This window comes from Centruroides vittatus, unplaced genomic scaffold (genome assembly GCF_030686945.1).
Source record: "Centruroides vittatus isolate TY-2023 unplaced genomic scaffold, ASM3068694v2 contig_751, whole genome shotgun sequence".
NCBI classification, from domain to species: Eukaryota; Metazoa; Arthropoda; class Arachnida; order Scorpiones; family Buthidae; genus Centruroides; species Centruroides vittatus.
This window is the reverse complement of record NW_027122488.1, coordinates 728,854-755,472: the sequence shown is the minus strand read 5'-3', so window position 1 is coordinate 755,472 and position 26,619 is coordinate 728,854. Positions and strand designations below refer to the sequence as shown.

At 30.2% G+C, this 26,619-nt stretch overlaps 1 protein-coding gene across 2 annotated transcripts in view; it reads right to left on the bottom strand.

Annotated features, from left to right (window-relative positions):
• Nucleotides 1-4,190: 4,190 nt before the first annotated feature.
• Nucleotides 4,191-26,619, bottom strand: part of LOC136981321 (phospholipid phosphatase 5) — a 70,396-nt gene continuing 47,967 nt past the window's right edge. Inside the window, exons 3-7 of one of the 2 annotated variants that reach the window (XM_067277637.1) lie at nucleotides 19,778-19,865; nucleotides 10,295-10,358; nucleotides 7,922-8,046; nucleotides 6,428-6,598; nucleotides 4,191-4,800 (exon numbers count right to left, since the gene is read on the bottom strand). In XM_067277637.1, coding sequence (XP_067133738.1) covers nucleotides 4,622-4,800; nucleotides 6,428-6,598; nucleotides 7,922-8,046; nucleotides 10,295-10,358; nucleotides 19,778-19,865 — 627 coding nt within the window. In that variant the 3' untranslated portion in view covers nucleotides 4,191-4,621. The remainder of the gene's footprint in view (nucleotides 4,801-6,427; nucleotides 6,599-7,921; nucleotides 8,047-10,294; nucleotides 10,359-19,777; nucleotides 19,866-26,619) is intronic. The other variant, XM_067277636.1, reaches the window with a different exon arrangement.

The following is a 26,619-nucleotide window of genomic DNA, read 5'->3' as shown; positions in this document are numbered from 1 at the left end:
CTTTCCCATTAAGGAATACTGTGATGAAATAATGGAATAACTGATTGACTGATTGAATAAAAACAACAAAACATTATGAATATTTTAAAATAAGGAATGAATTTATTTATTTCTTTGTCATATTACAATACCAATAATAATAACTTATATATAACAGTTTTTAAAAAGCTTTGGAATGTATTAACACACTTGAATACATATTCCTGTGCCTTTAGTAGAATTAAATTTTTTTTAACAATTTACAATATTACACATTCAAATTTATTAAGTACACATTTGCTCATGTAAAATATTTCTCTTTAAATATTACAAAAATGAATCCTTCCTGAGTATTTCAAAAAATTCACATGAATGTTTTAAATTTACAATATTTACTGTTTATCTTTAGATATTTCAATATATATACAATACATTTGATTTTAGAAACTTTTCCCATATTTTAAATGTTAAGATATGAAATTTATATTAGAAATATTTAAGAATTTTCTTATCCAGGAACAAAGAAATTCAACAATCGATTGCACATACAGAGTGATCTTGTCTTACATGGGAGTCGCGTGTGAAACAAAATTCTGCTTAACTTTATGCTCTGTCCAGAGTAGTACAAAATGACTGCCCGTACTGAGGGTCCCCAAACTTTTTTGACTATCGACCCCTTTGAGGATTCTTTGACCTTCCATCAGCCTGTTCTTCTCTTTTTTGCTCATACAATTAATTATAATAATATATAAATAAATAAATCTGGTGAGTTAGTATTAATCCATATACTGATTTCATAAAAAAACTATGTGTATTAATACTTAGTGTGTAAATTTACATCCTGAACTGTCATAATTTGCCAAACTAGTAATTTTAATAAACGGTTTCAAATTGACTCCCAGAAGTCAATGTCTGCGTAGATACTGCTGCAACAGTTTACAACTTAACAAAAGTATTAAGAAATATTTAAAACATTTTACTCATTTTTACTGCATATATCAAATTTTATAATAAAAATAGTCGGTGTTTCAGTATTAATAGTCAATTATCTCTGTGCATTCATGGATCAAGTTAGTCATTCAACATCAGTAATATATACAGATAGCAATTCTACATAAAGCAAGATCCTATTGTATTTTAAAAATGTCATGTTAGGAACATACATAAAAAATAGAGATTTAAATAAATTAATATTTTGAATTAAGAATTTCTTTCAAATGAAATCAAATAAAAACAGAAAAATTTACTATACCTAATTTTTGATATGTTGTTGTATGATCAAATGACTTAATTTTGATGCCTTTTAGAGTTCCTTTAAAAAGTAGAAGTTTAGACATTACTGTACATTTACAGTAAAAAAAATGTAAACAAAATAATAAAAATAGATTTTGACGTGGATTTGTATTATGTCTGATATGACAGAATTTGGATAATTTGAAGTCGAAGGAACAATTACCCAAAAAACTTCAAATTAAGGAGAAATTTTTTACATTACTTCTATATGAAATTTGAGTGTCTGGAAGAAATATTCGAATCAACCAAATTTGAATTAAAAACATTCGAGTTATCCGAGTTACACTGTATTTATTTAACAGAACTACATTTTTAACAAATTTATTATCAATTACAAAGAAAATGCCTTTAATTTGGTAACTCACAAGGAAATAGTAAAGCCTAAATTTAGTTACTCTGCATTCTATAAAGATGCAACATTTACATACTTGCTCTGCATAACGGAAAAAGTATTCTAAGAAAGACACTTACCGGATTATAAAATGTCCACTTTAATTTATGAAAGTTTTTTAATACTGTTCATTTGATATGTAAAAACATTGTAATGAGGACTTTTTAATATACAATAATTTAATAATCTTTACAGAAATGTAAGTTAATATTTAGAGGCCTGTATCTAAAATGAATCCAGAACTCAAGCTAGGTTCTAGAGTGAGGATTCTCGAATGTAGCTGCCGGGAAGCCAATTTTGTAACTTTTGACCTGCCATCGTGAAAATATCCATCGTTTTGGACGGTTTAGATTTTATTACCCAATGAAGCCTATCTGGCCAATAATAAAATCTTAAATGAAAAGGAGTACGAATGTTATTATGAGCAATTCTCGCTACGTTTTTGCACAGATGCGTCCACGAGTCATTTTTCTTAGCCAAATGCCGTGGCAAAACGTTTTCAGAGATCCACCAACATAGAAACTAAATACATATATTATTTGAAGAAAGAGTTAATTGATAAAAGACTAACTTAAATATAAGCATTTTAAGTCAAGTTTTCTGATGATTGATTCTTCAAAGCATTCAAATGTACAGAGTTGGATCTATCTTTGCATCCTACTTTAAATCTTGCAATATGTAAAAAATTTACTCAAATACAGTGTGTGTGAGTATATCAAATTACAACTTTTTGCTTTTCAAATATACTTCATTTCATTTGCAAAATAATATTTTCATTTATAAACAATTTTAAAATGAAATATCAAAATGATATAATCATTTTTTTTTATTAAGAAATGTTTATATCAAATTAATTTTTACTGTTTGTGTAAATTAAATTTTGCATATACTTAATACATTTCCGTTTATAATACATATCGTACCTTATTGTATTATTAGAATATTTAACAACTTATTACATCATCATTGCCGTATCTTAATTTTGAATAAAATACATTTTGGCACATAGACACAGTATATTACTTTGAAAATTAGCTGAAAGTTTTCGACGATATTTTTCTTACGTATGCTATTAATAAGTCAATACCGTCGATAATAACTTTGACAAAAATATAACTATTATAGTAATTTGCTAATCTAATACTGTGTTTACGCAATAAAAGTTAACCAATAAGTTTTTCTCATCTGAACAGAATGGTAGTTAGCTAATATTAATTATTATTATAACACCATTTCTGCAACCGAAGTAACTTTCTATAAATGGGTTAACATACGTGCAACTTCACGACATTTGCACTCTACTGGAATTAACAACCTGAAGATACATTAACCTAAATCGAATTGAATTCTGTACAAATGCCATCTCGATTTCTATTGCCGTTACTCCCGGTTAACTTTAATGGAAATAAATCGTAAGCCAATTAACTTTCATTGCATAAACATAGTATAAATGTAAAAAGATACACTCGTCATCAAATGAAATTTCTAAAACTGATAGAAAACGAATAGTGCCATTTTTGCTTTCTCATAATTATTTAACAAATGCAAGTTTTCTAATTTGGAAAAAGGTTTTCCTCAAAATCTAAAAATTGCTAATTGGTAACATTGTCAAATTCTATTGTTTCCTCGGTGCTTTTTTTCCATCGTTTAACTTTCATTTATCAAACAGAATAATAAAAGAATGTATAAATTAAAACTAAATAAAATGCATGATATACAAGAAACTATTTGGATTTATCTGGAAACTATAAAATAAGAAGATTAAGGGACACCAAGGAGGTAAGAATCAAATGCTGAAAATATCGTGAATCCAGATCTTTAAAAATAAAGCAAATAATAAAAAATCTAAATACTTTAAACAAAGACAAAAAAATATTTAAATTTAAATAATAACTAGTTTATATAGGATAATACAAAATTAAATTTTGAGTCATTCTTATAAAATTTTACAATTCAAAGATATGTTAAAATTTTAAACAAAGTATTAATTCTATGAATATATTAATAGATTGAAATAATATATATATATATATATTTCAATTATATAAAATAAAATATATATTTATTTATTTTTTATATTTAAAAATATAATTGTAAATTTCTATTTTAAAAAGACTTGAAATTTCCTTTATACTTCTTTTACTCCAGATAACTTAGTTTTATCTTGAGTTAACTTCATTATATTTTGAATATTCACTTTAAAATTTTTTTACAAAAATTGGAATTTTGAATAAAAAAAAATTTAATGATTAAATATTTAAAAAGTTCATATTAAATGATCAAATATCGTTATTCATATTACCAAATATTACATAATTATTCAACAACTGTAATTTGATTAATAAATACGAATTTCTGCTTTTTTCTAATTTATTTATTTAACTTTTAAATTTTGATATCAAATGTAAACATTTATACAATTTAAATTTGTTACAGTGTTTACCAGATCTTGAGACAAATAATAAATTATCTGTATAATTATATGTATTAAATATAATAAATAAAAGATATAAGAAATAATTCTCTTCCTTTTATTAAACAGATCTTTAGATGTTTAAAGTTTTAAAAAATGTTTAAATTTTTAATCATGTTTCAAGAAAATACATTTATAAAATATCATAATATTTAATATATAACGAAATGTCATTTCTGGAATATAAACTATAACTAGAATAAGCTTCATAAGATAACGGATATTGTATAATATTTTAGACATGTTTCCATCCATGTTAAGATAAATTACAGATAATTTTGTCATCATTAAAATTTTCTAATTTACAAAAATTATACATATTATACATATATATATATATATATATTTTGAAATATCTAATAAAATGTTAAGACCACCAGGAAAATATTATTTACCTAAAAATAGGTTCATTTATTCTCTCATAAAACTGAGAGATTAAATTCTGTAAATAAATTCTCTTTATCTAAAAATCCTAAAGCTAATTTTCATATCCATTTGATTTCTTCTAAATTTTCGTCCATTTTTTCTGGATTGTTTCCGTTGGTCGCGTGATTCGACGATGCCGAATATGGCATGGCACAGTTCGGATGATTTAGTGCCGGATAGTATTGACGGTAACACAACCAAGCGAAAAAGAAACCCAGAGACGATCCGGTTAAAACATCTGTGAAAAATATTTTCTATTAATTTTATCAAACATTTCAGACTTTTAATAAAATCTGAATTTTTTAAAAATACACTTTGGATTTTTCAAGAAAATATTTCAATTGATTATACCACTTTATTTGATGGCAGTGGCAGCCAGCTGTTCTGAGGATAAAATTTCCATCCAGTGGCAATCTCCAAAAATTTTCACAAGTACTTTAACTCGAATATGTTGGGCCCCATTCCTCGTCGGCCGGTCGATCCCGTTACGGGTTTGACCAAACCGGCGTCGGTCTCAAAAAAAAAAAAGGGCCTTCTTAGAGCAGAAAGTAATTGAGTTTTTGTACACACTTTTTATACAAATATAATTTAAATTGCATTAAATTTCATTTATGAATTATTATAATTTTCTGACTAATTTTATTTTATTCACATGGAAATAAAATTACATTAGTTTTTGATTATATTTATTTTTTAAAAGTTTGATAAATTTAATCTTGTTAGCTTGAACACAAATAAATAGCATATTTATTAAATTAAATTTCAAACATGACATTGCGTAAATTAGAAAAATGCCAAACAAATGAAATATATCATAACAGAAATGAAATATTTTTCTTATGACATATTTCATTTGTTTGTTTATAGTTATTCACTTTTTCAAACTTAAAAAAAAATATATTTTTAATGGAATTGAGATGGAATGATAATATACAGATTAATAAAAATAAGTTTAAGATTTTTATAAAAATTTAAAACTTTAATTATGAACAAAGAAGTAAAAATAATTATTGTTTTTAAAGTTAGAAATGTTAATCTAAGAGATTATTGAGCAAAAGATATAGGAGGTTTTGTTTTCATTGTACAGAATGCTTGAAAGGACTATTAGATCTAATAACTGAGGAAAATAAATGCAGAAATTGAAGTTTATTTATTTGCTGAATCTAATAATAATCATCTGGATGGCCTTGACCTAATTTCCAGAGATGAAGTGATAACTAATTTTATAACCATTAAAAATTAAAAAACAAAGTAGAAACTGTAAAATAAGACTGGTTATGTATGAAATAATGTTATTTCAAACAAATAAACAGCAGCATCACTTCAGAAATGACTATTTTCTGAACAAGCAAAACACAGACCATCTCTTAATTTAATTCTCACTTAGAATAATTCATTTTGTCAAATTTGAAACAGGAGTTAGTCATGCTAACTTGGATTCTAACTTTGTAATTTGGATTTTTCTTTATCGTCAACAGTTAAAATTGCTGATTAAGTGACCTCTGAAAATTAGGTCAAGGAGAAAGGAGTACTGATTTTGGATTTAGCACCATCAATTTGGTATAAATGCACTTCTATATCTACACGTATAGAAAATTTAGAAATTAAGTTACTGAATCATAAGCAGATTTTTGAAAAATGTATGCATTCAATCTGATAAATAAATATCCAATCCAAAAAATATTTATATAACTAAAAATAAAGCAGTATAAAGTAGAAGTTTGAATAGACTAGTATTAATTACTCATTATACTGAATTAAAGTCATATGAATGAAAGTAAAGCATTGTTTAATGCACATAAATGCTACTATTTCATCAAATATCAATTATTATTGTATACTATGTAATAATATAAAATTCTTACCTTGCCAGTGATGATGGTAATCACACATTCTGCTCAAAGCAATAATAAGTGCAAACAACAAAGGACTAAAGGCTATTAATAATCTCCAAGATTGTCCTCTTCCCTTAGTAGTAAATACTTGAAGCTTTCCAAATAGATAGAGCGAAACATAACCCATACTTGCAAATGAAACTGAAAAATATTTTATTTACACTTACTATTGGAATAGTTATTTTCATTTCTTTACATAATATTTTTTTAACATAAAATAATTGTAAAAAAAATTTATATTTTCTGATGAATTAATTTATAATTAAGTTACATTACCAAGTTTTGTCTACTAAAATTCATAAATTTTATTTCTAAGGTTAAGTCTGATCCTATTAAATTATATTATTTGATATGTACTGTACAGTAAAATCTGTTCTAAGCAGAAACCTGCCAAACTGGAAAAAATATTTGGTACAGGGCAAGTCCAGTTTACACAAGTCTTGTATGTATGTATGTATGTATGTATGTATGTAGTACTGTACATGCATGAAAATAATTACATAATTACTCTTTCCCAATGCTTATAGATTGATAAATCCCATTAAATTCACATAAATTTGGCAATGCAATAATTATGCATTTTACAATTTACTTCCATTTAATAAATAATTATTCTTCATAATGCAAAATTTTTAAAAACTTTTATTAAACGACATGCATTAGAACTCCAATTATCCAAACTAATTGGGGTCAAGGATAGTTTGGATAAACAATAATTTCAATAATTGAACATCAAACTGCATATGCTAGAAAAAAATTCACTTAAATGAATTACATCAGGATAAAAAATAAAAATTGATAACGCAATACTTTATCTTTATTGAAAGAAATGATCATTTATTTTCCTTCACATAAAGGTAAAATTTTGTTTCTTTGCTGCTAGATCCCCGATCCATTTCAGAAGCAGAAGCTGAGTAGGAAAAGTCACTGATTACTATTCATATGGTGTTGTTGCTGTCTCTAATGCAGTAAAACTTCTTTTATGCCATGTCATAACTCAAAGTTTGAGCCAACAATTGCTGGCCTCTGCTGAAAGTCTATCCCTTTGCAATCCTCACTTTTTTGTGTGTTGTGCATCTCTAATTTCTTTTGTATTAAAACTAACTAAAACTGAAAATGAGCTTAATGTATGAAATTTAACTCATTAAAGAGTCTGAACATTCTTAAAATATATTTTCAAACATTTTTTATTGGAATAAGTATTTTTTACTTGGAAAAAAGTTTTTATGTAGAGCATCTTTCATAGAAATTACATATATTCAATCAAAAATAACATTTCTCAAAGCTTTGTTGTTATATGTTATACGTTTAGAAATAAATATTTACAATTAATATATGCCTATTAAAATTTTCTTTATATTAGAGTAAAATTAATTATTATTTTACATAAGCATTTATACCTAAAAGCATTTAATGCTATTTGTAGATATGGTTCTTATTAAACTGAATAAAACTGAATCTTACAAGAGGAATGTCCACTTGGAAAACTTTTAAGACCTTCTATTATATCTTCTTTCCTGCCTGTACATTCAAGATTTGGCTTTATTTGTCCATCTGGAAAACATCTCCAAAAATAATCTGGACGAGGCCTAAAAATAATATTCTCTTAGAACTTACGTATTTATATATTGTTTTCTATAATTAATCATATCTTTAGAATTAATTTCTTATTTCTACTGAAAATTATGTTAAAAACAAGTATTCTTCATGTATGTGTTGACTACCTGACTAACAAGTAAGATGTATCTAAAATATAAAATGCTTCTTTTCATGATAACCACTCTCAAATGAGAAAACTAAGGTTTGAGATGGACTATATGTATCTGACAAACTGAAGAGTATTTTTATCTTTATTAGATAAGACTTCTTTGGATCATACGATCATTTAAAAAATAATTTCAAACAAAGCAAACAAACTGAAACATCATAAAGAATTCTTAACATATTCCAATTTATTTGTAATACAGTAAGACCCTACTTAACACGGGGAATGCATTCTAGATGACAAAGCGCTAAATGAAACAGCGTTAAACAAAGTAATTTTAACTAAAATTACTCTTCACTCCGACACCGGGGATGAAATACTAAACACCGAACCTGTTACCGGTGTAATTTGCGTGAAAAAATCTTCTTTCCACAAACATTTTCGAGCTTTCCAAACAGCTCTACTTCAGGTAGAGAAAAAAGGTTCCGACGAAATACTTCGAAAAAAGACAAAAAAAGAACGTAGACATTTAAATAAAAATATATATTGGCTTGTATATATCGGCTCAACCAAGCAATCTTTAAATACCAGAGTGCAGGCGAATACATCAGGCGGACCTTCGGCACGGGCGGTACACCACGGCCCTAACCACCTTTGCATCTGATCCCGATATAGAACCGGAGTTCGACAAAGCTGACGTCATCGACACTACGCCCCACCTGGACCAACTAAAATGGCGGGAAGCTATATCCATCTGTAAGGCTAACCATCGGACCACATGTATAAATCGGAAGGATGAGATTAATCTTTCTATAGCGTGGCAGGCCCTCATAAACAACGATCTATAAATAGCAACATCGGCGCACGAATGTGCATGTCCACCTTAATGTTCGTTTGATATGCGAGTTCCGTAATTTTTGTTTAAACATCTGCATTCTATTTTTAGATTCCCTTTTTATTTAAATGTCTACGTTCTTTTTTCGTCTTTTTTCGAAGTATTTCGTCAGAACCTTTTTTCTCTACCTGAAGAAGAGCTGTTTGGAAAGCTCGAAAACGTTTGTGGAAAGAAGATTTTTTCACGCAAATTACACCGGTAACAGGTTCGGTATTTAGTAATTTTAACACAGAGTAAATAGGGAAAGGGAAACACGTGGTCAAAAATAAACAGATTTTACTTTAATTTTAAGTTATTTTTATATTAATTTGCATAATAATATATGTTAAATAACACAAACATATGCACAAAGAAATATAATGTTCATTTTTTGTGATGAAGGTCCTGGCTCTTCTGACATTGTTGTTTTTTGCGATAAAGTCGTGTAGTTTCATTTGTCGCTTTCTTTTTCTTTCCTTAAGCAAATGTCGATAGCAGGAGATCACATCCAAAATGCCTCATCTTGCTTTTGCACTCCTTTCTAAACCTGGATCATTCACTACAATTTGATCAATGATTTCGGTTATCATTACCAAACTTTTACTAAGGAAATCTGTAGAGAAATTCTTTGGGTTTTTCATTTTCAGAATCACTATTTTTCAGTTCTACATGAATTCCTTGTTCTGCCAGTTCTTAAAAATCATCATTGGTAAGGCTCTTACCAGAATCCTGCAGTAACTCTTCATTATCCTGCTCGTCTACATCTAGTCCTGCTGTATTGATTAGGTTGACAATTTAGTCAACCTATCAACACAGCATAGGCTCTTCTCGTTGAGAATTGTTGGATATCTCCAGCCATAACTTCTTTCACGCTCCATTCATGCATTTATCAATTAATTCTTGCCAAGCGAAGTCGATATTGCATGTGGCATCTATGATGTTATATTTTTTCCAAAATTGCACCAAACAAACATAGATTTAAGGAAAGTACAGGGCTACGACAAATTGCCACCTTTTGCCGATTGGTTCATGTTTGGGAATAATCATATTATACACAAATTGATCAACTGCAGCGTTAATTTGAATCTGTGTAAATTTTGAGCACTTTTTAAGACTTCGAACAGACTGCAAATCAGCATTAATCGAAGAAGCATTAAGCGAGGTCTTACTGTATTTGAACTAATTTATTTTTCAAAATAAACAATTATTTTTATTGGTATTCTATTATATATTATTATAATCTTAAAAATAAACTAACCTTCCAACGATTAATTTAATAACATTTGTGATAACTCCATTAAGCATTAATGCAAGTGAAACACCTAAATAAAAAAGAAAATTGTATTATATAAAAATTTAATTTATAATTTAATTATCATAACAATTACAAAATTCTGATATACTATATACTGTTTTCTAAATTTGAAAAAGAATGGAATTACATATTGATCAACCTATGAGCAGTAAATCATTCTTTGTATAAGCTCGAAATTGTAAAAATCAATTTTTTTTTCATGCTTCTCATAGTACTAAAATTGCTCAAGTTATTTATTTATTTATACATTTATAGGTGATGTCACAAAGACAAAAAGATAACTACCCCCAGTGGTGATATTCAAAATAGTTAACAAAGGGTTCGCTAGCAGAAAATTTTTCCCTGACAATCACCGACAAACGAAATGGAAGTTTTGGCTAGAAATAAATACAATACCTTTTCTTGGGAAATATCTAATAATCAGTGGCGTATTTGGAACGTAACGAGCCCTGGGCGAAGACCAGGTAACAATAGTATATTAGTGCTGTCGACCTTTTATTTTTTTTAGGCAGAGAAATTTTTCACCCCAAATCGCACTACTCATAGCAGACAGATGTCATCATCTCTCGTAATACAATATCTTTTTTATTTCGCTGTCCATAGCCCGACACGTATTCCACAGCAATCTTGTATTATCTCGCGCATGTGAGATTGTGGGATCTCTCTTATGACTGGATCTAGTTTCAAGAACTCTCTTGAATCGATCGCGATTGAACCTCGTTTCGGTCGAGATTGAAACGGTCGAGAGAAATCTCACCAAGACATAGTCCCCGACCTTGCTCACAATCTAGATTGAAATGCTCTGTGCGAACGGGGTATAAGGCTCTAGTTTAATAGTATAACAGAGTATAATAAGTATATTTTAATATATTAAAAAAAAACAAAACCACTGAGAAATGTTCCATGTGTTTAACAAGGTTCGGAAAAGTGAAAATTTTACCAACGGGTTCGGGCAAACCCGTTAAAAAAAACTGAAAATTTTAACAACGGGTTCGGCCGAACCTGTGCGAACCCGCTGAATATCACCACTGACTACCCCCATAAATAATAATTAGAGAATAACACTAAGTTGCTACTGGATTTCCTATGACAACTTTTCTAAATGGATTTAATTATTAATGTCTATGAATTTTCCTAAAAACTCAGATACATTATTAATTAAAACATTTATTTTAATTTCTCATCTAGTTCAAAAAGTTACATAGAACAGTTATTTAATATCTTCTCAATTTTAAATCAAAAGAATTCATTAGAATCAATTTTAGAAAGAATTTAAATGAATTCTTTAAGGAATTAGAAGAGAAGCTATCATTCTTTATATTGCCACACTTAAAGAAATAATGCTTATTCTGACCAAAAGTGTGTAGTGCTTCGTCACTAAATTGTTTCTTTTTTTTTGTAATTATATATTTTGTATATCGGTGCCATTTCTGTATCGTATTTTCTTCTTTGTCGTGATACCTGTTTATTTGTAAAATGTTCTGTTTGTCGCATGCCTCCGTCCTCGGCAACCACTTGTTGGCTCGGGGTTGGTTGTAAAGACACCACGTGACTAAGATGGAAACTCTGGATGGCAGGGGTTATAAAAAGGAGAGTACAACGAGTGCAAGCACCTTTTTTTTTCATCAGAGGACTTGTCAAGAACACACCAAAGGAAGGCTTTGAGGGATAAGGTGAGGAGGTCTTGAGCAGAAGGGTTAGCGAGGAAAGGAGAATAGTAGTGGCGAGACACTCTCTCTTTGTTTTTTTGGACAAAGGGAAAATCCGTTTGCATCAGGAGGAAGATTGTATCTGGAGTGGAAGGGCTGTTGTTTAAGGAAGGAAGATTAAGGAAATAATTCATACTTGAGTATAGTTCTCCTGTTTTTTTTTCTTGTTGGAATAAACAAGATTCAATGAATGTAACAGTGACCCCAACACACACTCGCCTTTGTACATACTGTAATTATCATTATTAGGTTGTGTCATTGTAATCATAGTAATTAGTGTACTAGTGTATTAATTATCGAATCTTTGCGAGCTACATAAATATTTTTTTTTTTTTGGTCCTTTAATTTGTATTTGTGCGATATTTCTTCTACAGCCTTTGTACTCCTTATCAATGTTGAGTCTGAATCTTTGGCGATTCCTACTCACTACAAGTGTTAGATGTAATATAAAGACTACATATTAAAGTTTTTAAGGTTTGGTTGTTTGCAAGTGTAGTTAGAGAAGAGCTTATTCTTATTATGAGACCAGAAAAAGTATGTTTTTCTGTATTAAAAATTTAATCAATCAAATAAATACTTTAATTATTCCACTTTAAAATATATAAATAAATATCAATATTGTATTAAAAATGAATTTGACATTTTTATATAAAATTTTAATAATTAAAATTTTTAAGGGCTGTTAAGAAATTTATTTTCAATTTTGCCGAAAAACATGTTGCCACCTTTTCAAAATTTCTGACCAGTTTTAACCATTTAACCAATAACCATTTTTGAAATTCATTTTGTGTCAGCCAATCTTTATTAAATTTACAAGTTCGCTTCCTATTTTTTTGGGCTTTCAATTTCTTGAGTTGTCATATTAAATAATTAAAATTAATTAAATTAGACATTAGGAACTTTAAAGTGAAACTGTCACATTTGTTTTACAATAGATTTGTTCTAACACAAGTCCCTAACTGGTTTGAATTTGAAACCGTATGAGGCATGCGCAATGTCATTTTACAGCCAAGAACTGAACAATGCAAATACCAAGTTTTAATCAATACTTTCGCTTTAGGCTCTCTGTTGCATTTTTTCATCCAAATAAGATTTCATTTGTTTTATATAAAAGACGTACACATGTACAATCATTAACTCCTTATTTCAGAGCAAAGAATATAGATAATCTGATAGAAACTTTAACCACTTGAAACAATTATATATAATGTACTCTTTCTTCTTATTTTCAAGTCATAAAATTCATAATTATTGATTTTATAGATGGAATTTCTTACTGAAGAGAAACAAACAAAAGAAATGCTAACATTTATCTTAGGAGTATGTAGACAAAAGTTTTTGTAAATTTAATAGATTTTACATAAAGTTTTTAAATATATTTATAGTTTGAAAGCTTAAATTTGAAACATGCTCAATTAAGACAATTTTTTCCTATTAAAAAAAAACACTGTGTGCTGCAGGCCAAGTGTGGATGCAAGGCCACTGCGTGTGAACCTACTGACACAACTTTGTAGTTTAGTTATATCTGAGGCATCAGAGAGCTGACATTGCATGTCCACTATGTATTTTTGCAATGTATCGACATATGTATGTATGTTTGTGCCTCAACCTAATGCACCTAATCCATACTCAGTTATACCAAATGTGGAGAAATTACTATCTTCTGAAAATAATAAGTGTCCAGATTCCAGCAGAGAGTATCTTAGACAGAAAGCTGTATTTGCTATTGAAGAACACAAACACCAGCCAGAGAGTAGTACATTTTGGCAATACATTGAAAGAAGTAGAAATTGGCTCAGATCACAGATCATCACATTGGTTAAGGCTGATAAAAGCAAGGCAGTGGAGGTCATGAAAAGATCTACATTTGTCAATACATTGCAACAATACATAGTGGACATACAATGCCAGCTCTCTGAAGCCTCATATACAATTAAACTACAAAGTCATGTCAGTAGGTTCACACACAGTGGCCTTGCTTCCACACTTGGCCTGCAGCACGCAATGGTCAGCTCTCTTGACACTCCACACCTCTTCATCTTTGCTAAAACAAAAACACTGTTTTCAAAATACACACAAATAAGATTAATAATTCAAAAATATATGAAATTTTAAGCTCATTTTCAGGAACTACAGCTGACCATTGAGAAGTTGAACTTCACTAAGTCAAATTTCATTTTTATCCTGACATAGCTTTCACGAACACAATTCGTTTTGCATCTTTCTAAATCAAAACAGTTTTTAAAGGCATTTTGCTAATTCAGAATTTAAGGTTCTGTTGAAGTAAATTTGTGTCTAATTTTAAATGCATTCTACGGTATTATGTTTCCAAAAGGATAAATCACAATGAGACAAACTTGAAAAATCTAAATTATTGTGACATTGTCACAGTACTGGGCTGCAACTTTTAGTCATATTTTAATTTTAAAAAATCATGCAACTTCCAGTCCAGACCAGAAATTTGTATATAGTTAATTGGGATCTCTGGTCTGTATCTGGTCTCAACTTTCATCTATCTAATTCTGTTCTCAAGATTAAGGAAGGATGCACGAAGAGACAGATGACAGTGGAAATCTATAGGTCTGCAATTTTAAAATTGCAGCCCAATAAAAATAAATTATTATGTATACTTGAAGACACAAGTTATTTGACATATTAGCTATTCTGAAGCATGACACAGAAGTACAGAAAAAAATCTGACTATATTTTATGCTTAAAGTAATTAGTTCATTCTTACACTTGAATTGGCTAATCAAATCTTACATCTCACTAATTTATTGGCCAATCAGACCTGTGCTTTCCTTTATCTTTCTTGGAACTAAACACACAGAAATTCAGTTGTAAAGTTTGTAATGTTGATGTTATTGTACAAGTGGGAGTCAATAGGCTGAATGCACTTTGACCTAAAATTGCACTTTACAAGAAATTACTTCAGAAGCCTGATCTCTTTAAAAAGATGCAAGACCTCTAAAGAAAAACCAATGGAGTTCATTAGGGCTTAGCATAGTGGAGCCCAGATGAACAAGTCTACCTGAACAAAGATCTGCACACTCACAAATGAGATGCAAAGAGTCTTCAGCAGATCCTCAAAAGTGATAAGAGAACAAGGAGGAAGTTTCAGTCTGCGTAGATGTTTACAAAAGCAACCAAACCAGTAAGAATATTGACCAAAAAGTAGACATTATTCCTGTTGAAAGCCAAGAAATCCACAGTTTACCCTGAAAGCAGGCTAAGCAAAAATGTCTTGCTCTCCTTTAAGCCAGGAGCCAACCTCCACTACTTAGAATGATTAGAGGCAGTCCATTCTTTCACAACTGTAAAAAAAATTATTATAAGAAATGCTAAAAGCCGGTTCAAGCCATATAAAATAAGAAGAAGCACTCAATCATGCAAACATGCCAAATAATAGCTAGCAACTCCACTTGAAATACAGTGGGAAACTTAAGAGTGGAAGAAAGAAGCCTCTATCTGCTGCCCTCCACAAATGCCAGCACCAGTGCCCAGGCAAGCCAGAGGGCAGTGTAAACACAGTGTGAATGCACAAGGCCCCGTGTTCCTGCATGATCCAACTCTTGCAAAATTTGAAAATTTATCATTTCATTATTTGCAAATTTAACTAATTTTCACTAATCTATTTAACAGATGATATGTTTACCATTAAAATATTATTTTGTTGTTCAAAATTGTTTTTTATTATTATTAAAAGATCCTGCACAACTTTGCACCAGGCCCTGCTTTTTTCTTTGGCCAGCCCTGACCAGTGCTACTATCAGTTTTGGATCCATTTGTAAACCAGACTATATCTTGTGAATGAAAGGTTGCTCTATTCATATGCCAGTTAAAGAGAGTGGAAAAAGACAGCAGATAGTGCCTATCAAACACAAACTGAGCTAATATTCTGTTGGAACCCATCAAAATGATGTCTTTCTTCATAACGTCCTTCAGTAAAGCCAAATGTCCAATAATACTTAATCTAGAAATACGTTGACCAGTATAAAAGGTATCTGAGCATATAAAAGATCTGCTTTGCCTCAGTATGAATAAACAAATGCAGAAGAGAAAGACCAAATATACACAGTCATTGGTACTAGGAGCATCAGATCAACAAATTAAAACATTTTCATTTTCATTTCAACTGAAATAAAAATTGTAAACAGCAAGTAAAAAATTAAAGATCTGTCAATAACAAAAAATGTATACATAATTAATCTTAAAGAGAGGTGAAAAGAAAACTGTAAAATCTTAAATGAATTTGGCATTTCATCGAATACTCTCTCTATAGTTCAGCCAGGTTAAGCACTGCCTGTCACTAGCATTTTTCTAATTCTCTTAGACTAATCTTGGAAGAGGCCTCCAAGATGTAGTAGAAATGAAGTTGTGCTGAAGGTGCTCATTTGTTGTTAGTAGTAAATTTAGCATGAAATTTAATTTGTCTTTTTACATTCTTTTGTATGTTTTCATGTTTTACCATTATACATAACAAACCTTTCCACAACAAAATAAAAATATTTTACATGTCATCGTTCAATTCTGTGACAGGAAAACTGAAAGTGATGATTTCATCATTCCAGCCACCCATTGTACAAAGTATACAAGTAAAATTGTTGAAGTATCGTTGTCAATAATAAAAAAGATTTACTCGGAAGAAGGTAGTGAAGATGAGCCAAATTTTATTTCATTGATAAAGAGTTCAAAGAATAACATTCCAGAAACAATGGCTTTATATAACTTTGATTGTGATGTAATTGGAAGAACACTCCATTGTTCCTATGTCAAAGGAAAGTGAGTTTCATCAATTCATAAATTACTGCTTATCTTAAAAGATTAGGTAAGTGGAAGAAAGTAATATGCCATTTAAAAGTAGTTTTCTTCTTTCAAAAAACAGTCTTTGTACATGTAAACATTCCTTTCCATGTCAAAAAAGCACCATCTCTATTTTACAAACTGACTGGTTTAGTTTGCATGTGCCTATTTGTGTCAATGGTCTCGGCCAAGTTGGTCAGACAATACCTGAAAATCCATAAAATAAGAAAAGCATTTTGAAAATTTCATCAGCAACAGTGTCAGACAGAACAGAAAAGAAAGCAAAACTTTGAGTATCCAAATTTCTTTCACTTATGATATAAATATTTGTTATTTTGTACAATTATGTACATAAGAAATAATAAACATCTAATATATTTAATTCTAACTGTATTATTTGCATCATAACATTTACAACCTTATTAACTCAAAATTTCTTCTATATCCCCTGGTAAGATGAAGTGACACATCAAGAATCAACTGTACAGTACATCAATATAAATTTACTAGAAGTACAGTGACAGCTTGTGAACTCAAGTTAGATCACGGGAGGTGTTAAATTAAAGCAATTTGTCATTCTGCATAAGCAGTGAATTCTTACCTTTGTTCTAAAACTTCCTTTTTAACATTGTGAAAGGTATATGTTAACACAGGTTATAGTACATCTGGTCAATTAATCCAAGTTTAGGATAGTTGTAAACTATCAAAAGTACTTGCAAAATTTTTTGAATAAAACATTGGTTTTAATGCCTTAAGTCAGAATATGTTACATCGTAACATTAAAATTAGATCATTATTTGGTATGAGGTGCAATTAACTTTCTTATTTTAAGAAAGATTTATAAAGGTCTATCTTTCATCTTGCAGTACATCATCATCCAGAACATGAAGAGACAGGCTTGCCACACTACAAATTTGAAATATGCAATATGGTTAAAAGAAAATGAGTGAAGGAAGATTATGACAAAATGAAAATTGCTTACAAATACTAAAATCTTTTTCTCATAAAGACAAACTTTTTCATTTAAGCATGGAGGTAAGTATTTAGAAGAAAATTTTATCAACTGTAATGTATTTACAAGATCAAGGCAATGACTAAAAAGAAAGCTGTGAGTAATCATACCCAAAAGAAAGTTATGGACTTCTATAAGTAAATTTGTTTACATTGTTTATTACATGAATAGTTACAATAGTATATATAGTTCAAGTCCACATTTGCAAACTGTTGTATTCAAATTTGATAGAAAATAATTACAGTATTGCAAGAATAAAGTTAATTGTTTTTATACTGTATGGTCCATTAGAGGACATTGAAAAATTTTAAAGTAAAGGTGTTCACATCTTTTCAGCTAGGCCTCCTAATTAAGAGGAATGAAATGAAGTGAAAGTAATGCAATTGGTAAATATATTGTATTTACTGATAATTTGATAAAACTGATGATAAAAGAATGGAAAAAATATGCATGTTACAGTAAAATACAATATTATTGTAAAAATGGTAATTGTCTAAAGAATTTTTGGAAACGACAGTGTCTTTTCATTTATACAAGAAAATTTTTACCATCCGACGAAAATTTTAAAAAACTTTAATATCGCAATAATTCGTCACCAGGGGAAGTAAAGGCATCATCTACATTCGACAGTGCTAATTACAAGTGGATATAAAAGACTCGAAATTCCCAAATGGAGAAGGATGGAAATACTAAGACGTCGTAAGGTTACCACTATTCCAATTTTAGAAATTTTAGAAATTTTAATTGGACTCTTTTTGTTTTTTAAGGTACTTTTTTAACTAGACGACTAAGTAGCCTCAAAAGAAAGGTCTGGTCGTCAACAGTTTGTTCTAGAACAAGAAAGAAAATGGTGATTGTCTAAAGAACTTTTGGAAACGACTGTGTCTTTTAATTTATACAAGTAAAATTATGTGGTAAAGTCCAAAGCACGTCTCTATACCAGAAATATCCAGTACAAAGTAAAAAATAATAAAACAAACATCTTAAGATTATAGACCGTTGAACATCTACATGAAAATCTAAATCTTGTTCAGCAGTCTTTAATCTAAAGATGATGATTTAAAAATTATGAAAAATTTGTTTGTTTTATTATTTTTTAGTTTGTGCTGGATATTTCTGGTATAGTGACTTGCTTTGGACTTAAATCCAGTTTTCATGTGTTACATTCATGCAATAAATGAATTTTAATGCTTCTAAGTGTACACTAAGTTAGATAGAGCTCCTATTTAATAGATTTAAATAGTGTAAAAAAATCCCTGGGTGATCTTGTTATTTCAGATAAGAGCATGATGCAGCAATCCCAAGGATGCTCTCTTAAGCAAATTCAACTGTACTAATAATTATCTTAAAACAAAATTAACATATAATTTGTCAAACTGTTTAATGTTAAACAATTATATAAGTTATATTTTCCTCACAGATAAATGGCTGAGACAGTTAAGACAACAGTATATTGTTGTGGGAAACCAGGGACTGAATCTGAGCAAGCAATTCCCTAGGAATTTTTCATAGTGATCAGTTCCAGATATGTCCTTCATTATCTGGCTGTCCCTAATGTAGACCTTGCTAAACCCACGATGGGTATGGGAAAAAAAAAAAGACTCTTAGTGCCCTCAGGGAAGAAAGAGTTAAAACTTAAAAACAATAAAACTTGTATCTTTGATTTTTTTTATTCAAAATTCAAAGAACAATTTATAAATTATCTCTATTACAAGATTATCAACAATTAACTTTTAAAATTGTTATTTATTATTCTAAAAAAAAATCTCTGAATTAAAAATTAAGAAAATTATTAATAGAAGGCATTATATTAAACTTCTTTCAGTGAATGCACATATTATTATAACGTAATTTTAATCAATAATTTGTAAATATAAACAATAAAACTTAAAAGATAGCTACCTAACATAGCTTGCTCCCCATCAGTTTTTTGTTTTCTTGTCACATTTACCATAAATATGACTATTGGTGGAATGACAAATGCAATTGGCTGAAATATTTTAAATTTGGAATTTATCTTAGATAATAAACATATAAGAAGATATTTTAAATATTTAAATTAAGTTTATCATTTAACAAATAACTAATATTGTTAAATACATCATGAAATTCAATACATAAATAGAATTAAAATTATAAAATAGTTCTTGTTTATGTAAAGGGTTGTCCAGAAGACAGCTAAGTAAGATATTTAACTTTTTAAGAATGATTAAAGCTTGTTTGGAACAGGTGGCCTATTAAATAGAATTGTCAGTTTCTTCCTATGAAGTTAGACTTTCACATAAAAATTCTCAAATATATATCATCCCTTGCACATATCATCAGGAAATAACAACAGACCTTTCTTTACAGGCTTCTCTCTAAACATAGAAAGAATCTCATCATCATTATGGAAAAGTAGTGCATGCTGGCAATTACATGGTTCAAGAATACAAGCGAGTTACACTGTAACACAATGACATCACTGCTAATCATTTTTACACCTTAACTCCGCTTTTCAAAAAGTCCGTGTTTTTTTTTTTCATTATAAAAAATAGAAATATTGACCATACAGAAATATCCTCTTAGGTGGGTAAATATCTTGTATTTAACTACCAAATAAATGTTAGTACTAAATATTACATGACTTGCATGTAACAATATTCTCCCTGTCTTTTAACTGACTTCTGGACCACCTGTAGCAACTTGATTTTTGTGCACTGTTTCAGATATTCATTTGAAAGATTTTATATAAGGTTTTAATTATATTCAAAAATTTTTTTGTAATTAATACGTATCAAGTTTTTGCTAAATATTAATCACAGAAAAATTTTATGTACAGCAATTCTGGGGATGTTACTGTTCCATATGAATAAATTATTTAAAGAAATACTCAAGTTCTCAAAAAGTCAGAAAAAATCTTTTCTATTTAATAAAAAACGATATTTTCTGGCTCTTTGAAAACTTGAGTGTTTAACTAATATATTTATCTATATATATAAAAACGAATGTATGTCTTTCTGGTGTCTGTCCTTCATGCATTACCACACCATTTATCCGATTGCCATGAAACTTCGGGAAGTTGTTTAATACACTCCCGCAAAGGTTTCTGGCATATGTGAAGACCATCATTTCTCCCTTCCAAAAATATCTTTATATATGGATTAAGGCTTTTATGTCCAACAGATGGCGCTAACTCCAACGATCTAAGTTTGCTTTTTTGTGAGGCATTCTGCTTTTCTGTGAGAAGGGACTAAAGCAGATCATTTTCTATCTATTTATATAAATAAAATATAATGTTTGTTTGTTCCTACCGATTCCTTTGAAATTTTGACACAATGTTGCATTCGAATATGCACGTGTTTTTATATAACGGGTGGGCAAGCAAGAGTTCAGTGGGAGCCGAAATGTAGGTTTTGCAAAATGCACGGGAGCCGCAGTTCTGTACTGTCATGGCGGATAGTATGCTAAGGCTGGGAAGGATAGCACTTTCAGCAAGAGCCACATGTAACTCAAAAAGAGCCACATTTGCCCATGCCTGTTATATAATATACATGTCGAAATTCCCCCTACTGGGGGAGATGGACAGGATTAAGGCTTATCGTGAAGAACTCTGCTTCTATTATACTATTTTACATGTGGTTTTTTGCGTTTTTAATTGCGTTTTAATAGGTTACGTCAACAGAATATACACTAAAAAGAGATTTTTCAATATTTCCTTGCGGGGGAGAGAGACAGGATTAAGGCTTACTGTGAAGAACTCGACTTTTATTATACTATTTTAGATGCGTGTTTGATTGCATTTTAATAGAGTACATCAAGAGAATGTACACTAAGAAGGGATTTTTTTAAATTCCACCCACGGGGGAAGTGTTATACATTTATAATAGATACTTATTGAGCCACAACAACGCGTGGCCAGGTCTGCTAGTTTTATATATAATTAAAAGTTATTATTTTCATTTTAAAATGTACCATATTAGCAAAGCCCAAATTTTATAGGTAATCAAATACCAAATAAGCTAGATTTTTAGTTAGTTAAACAATGAAATTTGTCCTGAAGATAGGCAGTAATGCTAACGTCTTGCACAAAGACTAATAATTAAAATTAATTTTGAAGTTTAGTTTAATAATTTAGAAAATTCTGGAAAAAACTAATTAGAATGAATTTTGACTGGTCTAGAAGTGCAGATAAAATGATGATCTGGGTAGAGTAACTGGAAACAACCTGCGCAGGAGTAGGACTATTCTGGATCAACCTAATTCTAATTATTAATCTTAATACGAGATGGTAGTTTTGTTGCCTACTTTTAGATTAAACTATATTGTTTAACTTAAAAATATAGTCAAAAATAATCTGTGAATTCAGCTTTCTGATTTAATAATTTCCATTTTTAAACAAGAGTTTCCTTAAATTTAAAAAATTCTTCAGAATGTTTCTGAAATAAAATTTTGAAATGTTATATCATCTAAAATTGAAAACATATTGCAAAAAATAAAAATATAATTTCAAAACTGGCAAGTTAAAAATCCAAAACACTTTCTTTTATAAAAATATTTTCTTGTAAGTAATAATATCAACTAGGTATTTTTTTGAAAAATGAAACCAAGCTCCACAGTATAGGTTTTTTTCTGTTTAGGCTTCATACAAAAACACAGATGTGGTGACATGTCTCTAATATTATGCATAAAGCAGTCTAAAACAAAGGTTTTGGAGAGGACATGCATGATCAATGTCATAACACAAAAATGTCAAGAAACATTTAAAACATGAACATGTGCAGCCAGAAGCCATGCATGCTAAATGCCTGTCATAAAGAAGATCAAAATAAAATAATATTGTAGAGATGTGTAGCACATGACCAGCTTACAAATCGCAATTGGCCCATAGACTTTACATGGTAAACCTTGAATAACTCGGCCCAAAGATCAAATTTCCAGCTTTGTCATGATATCAGCCTTGCCAAGTTGTACCATTTGCAAAAAATCATGTTTATTAGTCACATGGTTGCTTTAAACTTCAATCACAGACATATTACAAAAATATATACTGTCTGATTTATGCAAAGTTAAAACTCTGCTTATGCTCTGTTCAATAATGATGTAATAGCTCTATAAATTTATTAGCTGAATAATTCAAGAAGCATATATACTAGTAAAATTTATCATGAAACCACATATACAGTGAACTCCCATACAACAAGCTCCCCTACAATGCTAATTCATATAATATGACAAAAAATTTGACTAGTACCAATACAAAATTCAATTTTGTCATCTAGAGCAGTGTTCCGCTACCTTTTTCTACTCACGGCACACCTATGACTCGACATGATTCAACATGGCACACCAAAATGTTATTCCCCTCAAAAACGTATGATATGATACTATTAATAGAATTTCGTCATGCCATAAACCTATTATTATTATTATTATCGTGTTCGGTTTTGCAAGTTATATTCGGTTGACACTGATGGCTGTGTAGTATGCCTGATCAGAGTCAAAGCAGTGTAATTTCAAAACAAGACAAAACTTAAATAAGTGTGTCAGTGTGTGTCTGTATTCAGGAATTTCCTAACAATATGAATATTGACATGTATTCAATATAGTGTCCTTCTGTAGTGTGATGTATAAGTTTCTATTCAATTTTAATGTGCCCAGGCTTTCGTGTAGCATGTATGGTATGACACCTGTAGAGGAGAGAACAACAGGTACAACAAGCACCCTATTCATCCTCCATAGATGCTTTATTTCCTGAGTGAGTTCTGTGTACTTGCTGATTTTTTTAGTGCATGTGTTTTGTACATTGTGAGTGTTTGGAATGGATATGTCTATAATGTACGTGATTTTATTGTGTTTGTCAATGAGTGTGATGTCTGGTCTGTTGTGGTAAATTGTTTTATCTGTGATTATAGCTCTGTCATACATTTTGTGCATGTTGTTTTCCAATACTGTCTGTTGAATTTGTAGTATGGTTCATGGATGTCTAATAATTTGTTTCTTTGCAAGCTATTGATGTACTTGCTACTTGATTATGTCTATGTAAATTATCTGTCTGTGCTAAGAACTTGCAACTAGAAGTGATGTCTTGTATGGTTTCTGGTATGATGTGACATTTTCTGCATGTGTCGTTTGTGATTGTTGTATCTTTGAGTATGTGTTTTCTGTATTTTTTAGTATTTATGACCTGATCCTGTATGGCAATCATGAATCCTTCCATCTCCCCAAAGAGGCATCTCCAAGCTGACCAGCTGTTTGATGCAGTTTTGTCAAAAAAATACTGGGCCAGGTCATAGGGATGTCTGCCATGGAGTGCCTTTTGCATCCATGATTGCTTAATGGTGTCTATGCTATTTATATGTTGTGTCATGTCCATACATTGTGAATGTAAATTTAATGGCGTATTACACAGGTATGCAAGTAAAAAACTGCGTAGGATTTTTATGCATTTTCTTACAAATTTCAACTTGGTAAAAATGAAAAAAAATACCAAAAAAATTCCATCTTGTCAATTTTTTTTGTTACACTCAAGTTTTTGTTTGTATTTAGCATAAAATTCCTGGTTAACTTAAAATTTAGTATTATTTTTTTTTATTTAAAAAAGGGCCTTAAAACAAAGACTTCTCACATTAATTCTATCAGTTACAGATGGACTAGGCAATAAATAAATAAAAATGTTAATGGTTGAAGAGAGTAGTGGTAGGAGGAGGTGGGTTAAGTAGTTTTAGTGTTAGGAGGAAGGTTGCATGATCGTGCAGAAACATTTTAAAAGTTGATAGTGAGTAATATTACTGGTGAGGTTGAGCATGTTTTGACATGTTATCTGGGATACTAGGAATAAATATAAACAACCTGCTGTTGGATTAGAAAATGTTTCAACAAGCTAAATAAGTTCATTATCTTGCTGGCCATCTAATGCCACACTCAGTTTATATCCAGCATTTGAATGCTACTGTGCTTGTATTTTTATTTCTGGAATATGGCTCGCAGAGGTTGTGTAATTTCTCCCAACAGCGTCTGTTATGTTTGTGGTGAATACACAATGAAAAGTCAACAAAGAAACATAAGTGAGTTTGTGAAGAAAGTTTATTTTGCATACTTCAAATTGAAACTTGGAAATCAAGACAAAGCAGATTTTTGGAAACAATGGGAGAAAAGGAAAAAGAAGCATGGGACTCTTTCGAGAATATAGTGCATAAGTTTTTGGGGAATATTAAGGACCCTGATTACAAAACCATTGTACAATGCATGCTGGCAGCAGCATATGAAGCTCAAGGATGCAAGATAAGCTTAAAAGTTCATTTCTTATACCCCGTTCGCACCAAGCATTTCAATCTAGATTGTGACCAAGGTCGGCAACTATGCCTTGGTGCAAACACCCTCGACCATTTCAATCTCAACTGAAATGAGGTTCAATCGTGATTGACTCGAGAGAGTTCTTGAAACTAAATCCAGTGATAAGAGAGATCCCACAATCCCACGCGCGTAAGAAAATACAAGATGGCTGCGAAACATGTGTTGGGCTATCGACAGAGAAATAAAAAAGATACTGTATTTGGAAAGACTATGACATCTGTCTATTATCAGATATGTGGCAAGAAAAAGTACTGTATTTATTTCTAACCAAATCTTCCATTTTGTTTGTAGATGTTCATGACTTACCGCATAGTTATGTCAGTTTTATCATCGCGTTCTTCTCAAGCGGACTGCCTGTGCAAACAGCACGACGTTCGACTGGCGACAGTCACAATCCAGATTGTAGGTAAATCAAGATCAAAGTGAGTTGTGGATTGTGTGCGAACATAATATTACACTCCCATATTGACTATTCTCCCGAAAACTTGGAAGCCTACAGTGAAGAACAGGGTGAAAGATTTCACCAGGATGTCCGTGATATCAAGAGACATTACCAAGGAAAATGGGATGTCAATACGTTAGCTGACTACTGTTGGATGTTCAATCGAGAAACCAGAGAAGGAAATCAGAAATGAGTTCTGAGAAGCATCAAAGAGAAGAAGAAAAGGTTTCATAAGAAAAAGAGCAGACCTAAAATTGTGTATAAATATCAGAAACAATTTTTTGATTAGTTGTAAGAAAATATAATATATTTAGTTGATTGTAATAAATAAGAGTTTTTATCATAAATTTGTTTTTATTTTGCAAAAAACCTATACTTGATGGGATGTTACGGAAGTCATTTTTAGAATCTGCAATCTTTAAAACATATAATTCAGCAAAAATATCCCATGCAGCTGGAAAAAAAAAATTTTTTTTGCAGACCTGAGTTATTTGAGTCTGCTAGAGTTACTGCTTTATGTAACTGTGATGTTTCTTGGTTTTTGTAGAAAAATTCTCAGTGTCTGTATTTGTTTGCAGTGGAGGTTAACTATGTCAATCAAGTCACATCTGCCATCTTTACATGGAAGGGTTAATCTTTCTACGACTGATTTAGGATGACGTTGTTTATGCTTAGAGTGATGATGTTCTTGTTTTTATTTGAAGTTGCTCAAGATCTGTGTGAGTCCAATGTATAACTCCAAAAGAATAAGTGAGTACTGGGACAATATGTGTGTTTATTTTATTATCATCATCTTATTTCATCAGTGCTGCAGTAGAGAATGAAATACAAGCATAAGAAACAGAGCAACTGTGATAAAAATATATAAATAAAACTTGAAATTAATAGAATATGTAAAAGTTCATGTCACACCTTTCACCTTATGACAGCACATTGGTTGCAGAACACTGATCTAGAGGTACAGTAA